This window comes from Chiloscyllium plagiosum, chromosome 20 (assembly GCF_004010195.1).
Source record: "Chiloscyllium plagiosum isolate BGI_BamShark_2017 chromosome 20, ASM401019v2, whole genome shotgun sequence".
Taxonomy (NCBI): domain Eukaryota; kingdom Metazoa; phylum Chordata; class Chondrichthyes; order Orectolobiformes; family Hemiscylliidae; genus Chiloscyllium; species Chiloscyllium plagiosum.
Window position 1 is genome coordinate 25,980,065 of NC_057729.1, and position 12,082 is coordinate 25,992,146.

The 12,082-nt window shown below is 40.4% G+C and overlaps 1 protein-coding gene across 2 annotated transcripts in view; it reads left to right on the plus strand.

The window, feature by feature from the left end:
• The window catches only part of arfrp1 (ADP-ribosylation factor related protein 1), a 33,685-nt gene that overhangs the window by 2,350 nt on the left and 19,253 nt on the right, over window positions 1-12,082 (plus strand). For both annotated transcript variants that reach the window (XM_043710320.1, XM_043710321.1), the window contains exons 2-4: window positions 1,259-1,352; window positions 2,471-2,558; window positions 10,116-10,198. In XM_043710320.1, the coding sequence (XP_043566255.1) occupies window positions 1,260-1,352; window positions 2,471-2,558; window positions 10,116-10,198 (264 nt within the window). In that variant the 5' untranslated portion in view covers window position 1,259. The remainder of the gene's footprint in view (window positions 1-1,258; window positions 1,353-2,470; window positions 2,559-10,115; window positions 10,199-12,082) is intronic.

Below are 12,082 nucleotides of genomic sequence, written 5' to 3' on the forward strand. Positions count from 1 at the left end.
CACACACACACACTCTCACAGACACTCACAACCCCCCACCCCAGACACATACACACACTCTCACATGCAACCTCTCACAGACTTCGATACTTTACACTCTCACACACACACACATATATATACACTCTCTCTCACACTCAACCCTGACCACACACACACACACACACACATTTGTGGGGTGAATTTGTACTTGTAGAGTTATATTGTACTCTGCATGAATCCCTGTAAGACTGTTAACTCACTTTTTAGATTAGAATCGATCTAAACATTATGGCACAGACGGGGAACACAGGGGGCTAACACCATCAACATCTTAACATCTTTTCTGGCTGACACCAATTGTTACAATTAACCTGAGAATGTAACTTTTAAAAAAAGTTTTGTGATTTACATATGATCATTCTAACGGATGAGAGACTCAACAAACAATCAAGGTATTTTTCAATGTATAATTTCAGTTTCATCACACTGTAAACTTTTGCTATAAATTCTGTGCCTTACAATTGTGTCCTCTGCAACCACCTGATGAAGGAGCGGCGCTCCAAAACCTAGTGCTTCCAATTAAACCTGTCGGACTATACCCTGGTGTTGTGTGATTTTTAACTTTGTACACCCCAGTCTGACACCAGCATCTATAAATCTTGGTTGAGGTGGAGGTAGATGAAAATGTGGTAAACAGTGGGCATAGAATGAGACCAGAAAAGCTAACAGGTGGGAGAGAGGACAAAAATTAAGCAACATTTTCTGCAAACAGTGGTGTGTGAGTGATATTTCAAGTTGCTCTTGTCAATCTTTTTTGAAAAGTAGGATTCTGTGGTGTAAGAGTGGAACAGAAAGAACATTTACACTTAACAGTAGCAAATTGCACAACAAAAAAGAAAAACATTTACAAGATTTGCATTAATTGTCAGTTAAATGGATGGGCTTGTGAATAAGCTGCAGTTCAGATCTCTGTAGTCAGCAATATCACTCATGTCTGCCAAATTTACATTGCCCTCCACAGCAAAGTTAGACTGCAGGAATAATCTAAATGTAAGGTAATCTTGGATTTATCATGATTGCCTCAGTTTGTTAAAGCTATTGTGTAGTATCAGCAATGTCAGTAGAGGAACCTTTCACAGAAAACACTCAAATCACTTCAGTTACAAAAAATCACTGCTGTCAGAGTCCAACCTTATCTTCTTGTAATATTGAGGGAATGACATTGACCAATTTATTTCTAATGGAAATATTTTAAATAGCTATTTTGTTTTTACAGGATGTACACACTACTATCTGGCTTGTGGAAGTACATGTTCCAGAAGGATGAGTATTGCATTCTGATACTGGGATTGGACAATGCAGGCAAAACTGTGAGATGATATTTATAGCATTTAGCTTGCCTTCATGTACTGTTTGGCTTTGTGATTGGTCAGTATAGCTGATAAATGTGTCTCACTTTTCTAATTTCTTTTTCTCTCTCATGCTGCATGCATTTCCATTATATCACCCATGCACATGCATCTGTGCCCTCTACCTCCCATTATAACTCCTCCATGAAAGAAGAGCATTGATTTAAATGGCACATTCTTGCCTTTGGTGAAACGGTGATTTCATCCTCCTCCTTCCATTTCATACCATTGAGTTCTTGATTTTGAGCTATATTGCTTTTTGTAACATTGCAATTTAACCAGTATTTGTAAACCGAATTTAAAAAGCAACAAGCCAGTATTTAACCATGTTTACCCTAAACAAAAAGCAATAGCTTAGTGTTATGTGAGCGATGACAGTATCATTTGGCAAAAAGTAGAAACTGTTTTCTTACCAGCAATCACAAGTTTTGTGCAATATTTCAAGTTAATTGAAGTAAATGTAGTGCTTAAAAATTGGATTAGGTATTCAAATGAGCAAGTGACTTTTAATTAAGAGGAGTGACGTGTATATTGTTTATACATAAGCAGTCAATAAATGCTAAAGAATTATCTCAAAACCCAAAAACACTGCAGATGCTGGAAATCCTAAAGAAATTGCTGGAAAAATGCAGCAAGTCTGATAGCATTTGTGAATTGAAAGCAGGTTAATGTTTCAAATCCAGTGACCCTTGTTCAGAACATTCTGAAGCAGGGTCTTAATTCTGCTGACTTTTTTTCCAGCAATTTCTGTTTTTGTTAAAGTATGATCTTTATGGATTCAGTGCCTCAGAGCAAAATGGCACAGTTTGGGAATAGCATTTTTTTTCTAATTTGTATGGACCTTTACATCTGTAATGTGTGTTAACAAAATTAGATCCAAAAGAATGAAATGCTGTCTCCGATTAAAAATGCTCTGCAGATTACTGCTATTTATCAAGTTTTCAAGTTCATCAACTATTCATATTACTTAGTTATAAGGAACAAATAATGGGAAAGTAGTGTTCTTGTTCAGTGACATTCAAATTTCATTGCGGCATCATCTTAAATTTACTTTTTTGTTGTTTTACCAACCTTTGTAGACCTTCTTGGAGCAGACAAAAACCAAGTTTAACCATAACTACAAAGGAATGAACTTATCAAAGATCACTACTACAGTTGGCTTAAACAGTAAGTTTGTAGACTAAGTTTTGTGTTTCTTTCCAGAGTGTACGTATTGTTGGTTTTGATCCATTATGACAATATAGTAGAGGTTTGGAGAATATATTGAATTTTGTCGACATATAACTCAAACTTTGTGCATCAAATATAGGCCTTTCTCCCCCCAAAAGAAAATCAAGTATTGTAGGAGTTAATAAATAAGAATATTTGAAAGTGTTAATCATAAAATAACAAACCCAGCTTGTATAGCAGTTAATCTTTAACTTTTAACAAGTTTAGATGCAAAAATCAAAACATGAAGATATTGCAAGCATCAATCTGGAGTATTCTTGAGCACTAAATACGGATATAGTCTGAATAATAAATACGTTGAACAGTGAGTAGCTAACATGAGTAAATAGATCTTTTGGAAACTGAAAGGAAAAACCTGGAGTGGAATTCTATAATCACAAGGAAAATGTGAGACACCTACTGTCAAAATCCATGTACTACTGCAGGATGGAATGGTACAACAAACCACACAGCGAATGAAGTTGCACGAGGAGGTAGAAGTTTGTTTAGGGAAGTAAGTATAGGAGTCTACATGATCATAGAATACCTAGAGTCTATTAAGTATACAGCGAACCCAGGAAAGTTGCTCCTTTCTTCCTTAATGTTTACTCTGAGGCACAAGTTAAGGTAGAGACTCTAAGTCTATGATTAGAGCAATCTTCTGTAATTTCTCAAACCAGCTGGAATGTTGGTTCATTCAATGTTAGAGCAACCTCCTCTAACCTTCATAAGAATCTGTAGATTCGGTAAGTTTTTCAGGTTTTCTCTTTTTATTCTTTTCCTTGTTTAGTACTGTGTGGATTTTCAGAGTAGTGGGGTATGGATGTTAGGGCAGTTTCATGTTCCTCCTGCAGAATGTGGCAAGTGAGAGACATGACACATGCCTCTGCTGGCCACACCTGCAGGAAGTGCACCCAACTCCAACTCCACGAAAACCGAGTTAGGGAGCTGGAGCTGGATGAACTGTGGATCCTCTGGGAAGCTGGGGGAAAATTGAGAGGATGTACAGAGAGGTGGTCACTCCTCAGGGGCAGGATAAGGGCAGTTGGATTACAGTCAGGGGGCAGAAAGGGAACCGACAGACAGAGCAGGGATCCCCTGTGGCAGTTCCCCTCAGCAATAAGTATACTGTTTTGGATACTGCTGGGGGACAGACTACCAGGGGAAAGCCATAGTTGTCAGGTCTCTGGCACTGAGCCTGGCACTGTGGTGTTCTGCCTCCCAGGTGCCAAGGTCCAGGATGTCACCGATCAAGTTGACAAGATTCTGAAGGGGAAGGGTGAGCAGCCAGAAATCGTGGTACATATTGGTACCAATGATATAGCCTGAGATTGAGGACCTGAAAAGTGACTACAGAGAGCTAGGTTGGAAGCTGAAGATCAGGAAGAGTAAAGTAGTGATCTCAGGTTTGCTACTGGTGCCCTGAGACAGTGAGGTGAGGAACAGTCAACGAGTGCAGCTTAGCTCGTGGCTGTGCGACTGGTGCTGGAGGGAGGACTTCAGATACTTAGATCATTGGGATGCCTTCTGAGGAAGGTGGGACCTGTACATGAGGGATGGGTTGCACCTGAACTAGAGGGGCACAAATGTCCTGTGTGGGAGATTTGCTTGAGTGGTTCGGGAGGGTTTAAACTAGTTTGGCAGGGGGTGGGAACCAGATCTACACATCTGAGGGGGATAGTTGTAGATGAGACCGTAATAGATTCACTACATCTTATCGGGAAAGTTTTTCATCTGATGGAACAAAGGGATCGGTTAAAGTATGTCTGCTTTAATGCAAGGAGTGTCAGGAATAAGAGTGATGAACTTAGAGCATGGATCAGTACTTGGGGCTATGATGTCGTGGTCATAATGGAGACGTGGGTTTCACGGGGCAGGAATGGTTGCTGGATGTTCCAGGGTTTAGAACATTTAAAAAGAACAGTGACGGGTGGGGGGAAATAGAGGCGGGGGTGATAATCAGAGAGTGCACCACAGCTACAAAAATGAAGGTTGTTGAGGAAAGTTTGTCTACTGAGTCAGAACGGATGGAAGTTAGGAACAGCAAGGGAGCAGTCACCTTATTGGAGGTCTTCTACAAACCTGCCAGTAGCAGTAGAGAGATTGAAAAACTCATAGGCTGGCAGATTTTGGAAAAGTGCAGACGTACCAGGGTTATTGTTATAGGTGACTTCAACTTTCCCAATATTGATTGGAACTCCTTAGTGCAGACGATTTGGATGGAGCTGTTTTTGTCAAGTGTGTTCAGGAGAGTTTCCTTGCTCAGTATATAGGCCGAAGAGGTGCGAGGCCATTTTGAATTTAGTGCTCGACAATGAACCAGGACAGGTGTCAGATCTCGTGGTGAGAGAACATTTTGGTGACAGTGACCACAACTGCCTCCCATTTACCACAGCCATGGAGAGGGAAAGGAGCAGTTACCATGGGAGAATATTTAATTGGGGAAAAGGAAATTATGACACTATCAGACAGGATTTGGTAAGTATAGATTGGGAGCAACTGTTCCACGGAAAGGGCACAACAGACATGTGGAGACTGTTTGTGTAAGGAGTACTTGTTGCAAGTGATGCATAAATTTGTTCCTCTGAGACAGGCAAGAAGGGGTAAGATTAAGGAGCCTTGAATGATGAGAACAGAGGAGCTTCTCTTCAAAAGGAAGAAAGCAGCTTACATGAGGTGGAGAAAGCAAGGGTCTAGCACGGCTTTAGAGGATTACAGGTTTACTAGAAAGGAGCTCAGAAATGGACTGAGGAGAGTCAAAAGGGGGCACGAGAACAGCTTGGCAGGAAGGATTAGGGAGAACCCAAAAGCATTTTACTCATACATAAGGAAGAAGAGAATGATCAGGGAGAAGGTAGGGCCGATCAGGGATAGCATAGGGAACTTGTGCGTGGAGTCTGTGCAGATAGGAGAAGGCCTAAATGAATTTTTTGCTTCGGATTTCACTAAAGAAAGGGACCTTGTTGTGAATGAGAACTTTGAGGAGTGGGGAAACAGGCTTGAACAGATCGAGATTGATGAAGTTGATGTGCAGGAAATTTTAGCAAACATTAAGATTGGTAAGTCCCCAGGGCCAGATCAGATTTTTCATGGCTCCTCTGGGAAGTGAGAAAGGAGGTTGCTAAGCCGCTGGTGAAGATCTTTGCTTCCTCGCTCTCCACATGCCGGAGGATTAGAGGGAGGAGGATGTTGTGCTCTTTTCAAGAAGGGATTTGGGAAATCCCTGGCAATTACAGACCAGTCAATCTTCTGTTTGTGGTTTGGAAAGAATTCTGAGGGATAGGATTTATGACTATTTGGAAAAGCATAACGTGATTAAAGGCAGTCAGCATGGCTTTGTGAGGGGCAGGTCATGCCTCACAAACCTTTTTGAGTTCTTTGAGGACGTGACAAGACAGGGTGATGAAGGTCGAGCATTGGGTGTGGTGTACATGGATTTCAGCAAGGCATTTGATAAGGTTCCCAACGGTAGGCTCATTCATAAATTCATGAGGTATGGGATACAGGGAGATGTGGCTGTTTGGATACAGAATTGGTTGGCTGACAGAAGGCAGAGAGTAGTTGCTGATGGAAAGTATTCTGCCTGGAGGTCCGTGGTGAGTGGCATCCTGCAGGACTCTGTTCTTGGGTTTCTGTCCTTTGTAGTTTTTATAAATTACTTGAATGAGGAGGTTGAGGGGTGGGTTAGTAAGCTTGCCGATGACACAAAACTTGGAGGTGCCATTGCTAGTATTGAGGACTATCGCAGGCTGCAGCACCACATAGACAGGATGCAGAGCTGGGCTGAGAAATGATAGGAGAAAGTGAGGACTGCAGATGCTGGAGATCAGAGCTGAAAATGTGTTGCTAGAAAAGCGCAGCAGGTCAGGCAGCATCCAAGGACCAGGAGAATCAACGTTTCGGGCATGAGCCCTTCTTCAGGAATGAGGAAAGTGTGCCAAGCATTATCTTAGCCTGCTTGGCACACTTTCCTCATTCCTGAAGAAGACCTCATGCCTGAAACATCGATTCTCCTGCTCCTTGGATGCTGCCTGACCGGTTGCACTTTTCCAGCAACACATTTCCAGCTGAGAAATGATAGATAAAGTTCAACCTGGATAAATGCGAAGCAATGCATTTTGGAAGGTTGAACTTGAATGCTGAATGTAGGATTAAAGACAGGATTCTTGGCAGTGTGGAGGAACAGCGGGATCTTGGTGTTCAAGTGCATAGATCCCTCAAAATTGCCAACCAAGTGGATAGGGTTATTAAGAAAGCATATGGCGTTTTGGCTTTCATTAACAGGGGGATCGGGTTTAAGAGCCATGAAGTTTTGCTGCAGCTCTACAAGACTCTGGTCTCACCACACTTGAAATATTGTGTTCAGTTCTGGTTGCCCTATTATAGGAAAGATGTGGAGGCTTTGGAGAGGGTGCAAAGAAGGTTTACTAGGATGTTGCCTGGACTGGAGGGCTAGTCTTACGAGGAGAGGTTGACTGAGCTTGGACTTTTTTCTCTGGAGAGAAGGAGGAAGAGAGGTGACCTGATCGAGGTGTACAAGGTAATGAGAGGCATGAATAGAGTCGATAGCCGTAGACTTTTCCCCACGGTAGGATTGACTGCCACAATGGGTCATAGTTTTAAGGTGTTAGGAGGAAGATATAGAGGTGATGTTAGAGTAAGGTTCTTTATGCAGAGTTGTGAGTGCGTGGAATGTGATGCCAGCGTTGGTGGTGAAAGCAGAGTCATGAGGGACATTTAAGCAACTGCTGGACATGCACATGGACAGCAGTGAATTGAGGGAAGCGTGGTTTAGGTTATTTAATTCATGGCACAACATCGTGGGCCGAAGGGCCTGTTCTGTGCTGTACTTTTCTGTGTTCTATGTTAACATGTACCAATCTGACTCTAAATGACTGAAATGCACACAGTGATATCAGGAATGATGGCCATGGGAACCGTGTACAAGATATTTAAATTATCTTCATACGAACATATCAAGTAAGTTAAAAATCACATACCAGGTTATAGTCCAACAGGTTTATTTGGAAGTTTTCTGGTGTTGTGTGATCTTTAACTTTGTCCAGCCTTATCCAACACAGGCACCTACACATCATATGAAGTAAGAACAGAGGTAGACCCTTAAAAGATCATGGCTGCTCTGTTTCAAACTCCGTATTACCAATTACCCTTCAGTCTCCTGCTGAACATTAATCTATCAAGCTCTGCCTTAAAATATTCAATGACTCTGCCTCCACTACATTTTGAGGCAGAGAGTTTCATAGTTATAGAACCTTGAGAGAAAAAGATTTTTCCGCATCTGACTTGAAAGGGCAATCTCTAATTAAACAGTGTCTCTAGCTCCGGCCTGATCTTCTAGTATGTAAACAGATAACAGTTCTGCTAAGTGTTTTCAGAATTATTAATGCAAGTTTGTCAAATTATTTATAAGTTTATGCAGATGCATAAAAATAACATGCTATAAAGCTGAAGTATAATCAGAAAGATTCTGGAAATACTCAGCGAGTCAGGCAGTATCTGGAGAGAGAAACAGTTAATGCTTTTCAATCGTTATCAGAACTGGGTAGAGACTGAAATGTAATAGCTTTTTGTGTGGGTGGAAAAGAACAAAAGTGAAGGCCTGTGCTGGGGTGAAAGATGGGAGTTATTGAATAATGAGAGTCAGTAGTGTAGTGCAAAAGGGAATGGTAAAGATATCAGCAAATTAGCAAAAGATGAGTGCAGATGAAGTGCAAGCTAATGAAGAGTTGTCATCTGATGCAAAAACGAGATAAGTAAGGTTAAGACCAACCCATGTAAGTGGAATAAAGCAATAGTGAGCCAGAGATTATGCTCTGAAATTGTTGACCTCAGTGTCAAGTTTAGAAGACTGTGATATGGCTAATCAAAAGATGAGATGCTGTACTTCTAATTTGTGTTGAACGTCACTGCAGTATGTTGAGAGCAGTATCAATTTGAGAAACAGGTGGAGAATTAAAATAGCAAGCCACCAGAAGTCCTTGCTTGTGAATTGAACAGAGGTGGCCTGCAAAACTGTCAACCAATCTGTGTTTGGCTTCCCCACTGTAAAGGAGCCTGCGTTGTGAGCAGCAGATATAGCATGCAGAAGTTGCTGCTTGTCCTTGAAGGGATTTGAGGTTTGCAGGGCCAATAATCTGAGGAGTAGCAGATAGAGTTTAGTTCAGATAAATGCGAGGCATTGCATTTTGGTAAAACAACAAGGGCAGGATCCTTACAATTAACATTAGGGCCATGGGTAGTGTTGTAAAATAGTGTGACCTAGAGGTTCAGGTATATTAATTCTTTTGAAAGTTGCATCATGTGTAGACAGTGTGATTAAGAAGACATTCAGCACACTTGCCTTCATTGCTCAGATCTTTAAGTATCGGAGTGGAAATGTCATGTTGAAGTTGTATAGGATGTTGATGAGGCCTCTTGTGGTGTACTGTATGCAGTTCTGGTCACCCTGCTATAGAAAGGATGTTATTATATTGGAGAGGGTTCAGAAAAGAATTACCAGGATATTGCCAGTAATGAAGTGTTTGAGTTATAAAAATAGGCCGGGACTTTGTTCATAGGAGGTTTAGGAGTGACCTTATAAAGGTTTATAAAATCACAAGTGGCATAGATAAGGTGAGTAGCAAAGGTCTTTTTCCTAGGGTAGATGAGTAGGGCGGCATAATTTTTAAGGTGAGAGGAGAAAGTTTTAAAAAGAACATGAGGGGCAATCTTGTTACACATAGTGGTTCGTGTGTGGAGTGAACTGCCAGAGGAAGTGGTGGATGCAGGTACAGTAGCAATAGTTAAAAGACATTTGGATAGGTTTGTGAATAGGCAAGGTGTGGAGGGATATAGACCAAAGGCAGGCAGGTGGTAACAGTTTAGTTTGGGAACATGGTTGGTGTAGATGAGTTGGACCAAAGCGTCTGTTTCTGTGCTGTATGACTCTGAGTGTATCTCCTCTGCCTATGCTCAAAAGTACCTTACAAAGGGAAAGGCTGGTAGAAGTGGACTACAATGTAGCAGAGGGAATGGTCCTTTCAGAATCCATGTCTGACATCTGCACTATCTGTGTTGAAAGATGAGTCCTTCAACATGGAGGTTGTGGTGTGGAAAGTGAGGACCAGTGGAACACATCATGGTTCTAGGAGGAATAATAAGCAGTGAGAGCATAGTGCTTAGAAATGGGCTGGGTATAGCTGACTTTCATGTTTGGAATTTGTAAGTTGACCAGTGCAAAAACTGGTGAAAGTTGTTCTGTTGTGATATTTTGGTAGTCTGATATATTGTGTCAACTATAATAATTTATAAATCAATAATGAATGGCAGTACAGGCTCAATGGGCTGAAAGTCTTACTTCCGTGAAGTGTTGTTATTCTAGCTAATAATTACTTCATTTCTATAAATCTGTATGCAGCTAAGTACAATAGTCAACATCAATATTGTTCATTCTTTTTGAACTTACTGGTTCATACTCATTCTCTGAACCATCAATTAATTTTGTTCACTTTGAAGTTGGCACCATTGATGTTGGATCAGCACGTCTAATGTTCTGGGATCTTGGAGGACAGGAAGAACTGCAGTCATTATGGGACAAGGTATTGTTGGTTAAGACTTTGTCAATAAATGTTCTACTTGAATCAAAAAACTGATAAGCCAATTTGAAAGTACAGCTTGTAGTACATCATATTTTATAAGTGACAGTCATTTTTATCAGCCATCCAGTACTTCACTGAATGACCATTCTTTGTAAAAATGTCTGGTTGAGTATTGACAGATTCCAACAGTGGAGGTTAACAAAACTTATGTTATGATAAAGCTGGTGGAGCACAATGTTTTGATTTGTTTGATTCTTTTTATGAGGTGGGATGTCACTGGTTAGGCCAGCATTTATTTGATAGAGAGCAATTCAAAGTCAATCACATCAGTAGGCCTGGAGTCATATGTAGATCAGGACAGCAAAGATTTCCTTCCCTGAAAATGGGCTTTTCTGCCAGTTGACTCAAAATATGGTGACCACTAGACTAGCTTTATTTAAATTCCACATTTTTTATTGAATTCAAGTTCCACCAGCTGCCATTATAGGATTCATACCCATATGCCCAAAACATTAACCTGAGGCTCTGGATTACTAAAGCATTGCCACTATTCTATACTTCCGCTTTAGTCCCACCATTCCAATAATCACTGCATAAATTAGAATGTTTTACCCAGTTACTAATTAGCTATTTTATCTATGTTGAGTTTTAAGTAGAGATTCATCGACCAGGTTTCTTTATTAAACAACAAAATAATTCCGTTATTGTGAAAGTGAAACTTATTTGCAAAAATTACAAGCTAGTTAACACATTGTTTGAAAGGTGGATGCATAAATATCTACCATCTAAACACACCAAAAATGCAAACACTCATCCATTTGCACCAGGAAAGGAGGGTGAAGAATTTCTGTCTCTGTAGAGATTCACCTTGAGGAAATAACACATTTTGGCCTAAGATAGTTAGTCTTTGAAGGCAAAAAAGGTTATCTTTGAGAGATTCAAAATAGCTGTCAATTGCTATTCATCAAACATAGTTGTTTGTCTCTGGGATATTTGCTAATGCAACATCCCCACAATGGGGATCAAGGATTCTTTCAAATGCTCTTAAAGAAAACACTCTCTGATTTCATACTGATTCACGCTAGGAAGTTCCTTTCCTTCATCAAGCAGGTCACCAAATATTCCAATAAATATCCAGCGCAGAAACTGAAACCTGACCGTTTTGAATCCAGATAGCTGATATTGTAAACAAACACTTATCACAAGGAGTGCAAGTACCAAGAAATACCTTGCTTAAAACATAGTTCCAAAGTCCTTTTATTTATCTCTTCAACAAACAAACAATTCCGATATACACAAGCTTTCAAACTCAAGACTGCAAAAAGTATTTAATAGTTGTTTGATAGTACAGAACTTGAGTATTGCTGGAAAAAAAACCCAGTTTGTCGAAGCTTTTTGGCTTATGCACATTAGGACAATTCATAAGAATATTTCAAGGGGATAATCAACATTTATACTGCACGACACAAGGGTGCTGGGTGGACTCTGGTAGAGATATTAGTGCAAGTATCCTTTGAATCACAGTTAACTGCAGGCATTGTTCAAATTTTAAACCAGCATGTTAACTCTGATTGCTCAGGGTAATGCCTTGGCCAGTGAACCAGTGAATGGCTGAACATGTACTGTGCCTATTTCAACTCAACATGGCAATCAGTCTTCACTGATCTTTCAAGCATTATAGATGTTGGTTTTTCCCTTGAATTGGTGTTCTTGAGAATTATCTTGTTGAGTGTAAGGCAAAAAGCTTCACAAGATGATTAGGTCTGGCATGCTGATGCATGCAAGTTCCAGCAGATGTCACAAGACTCCTAGAAACGGGAATTATATTTGAATTCTTTTCATTCACTACATTGGAGACAATTATAATGTACACAGCTATCCTCA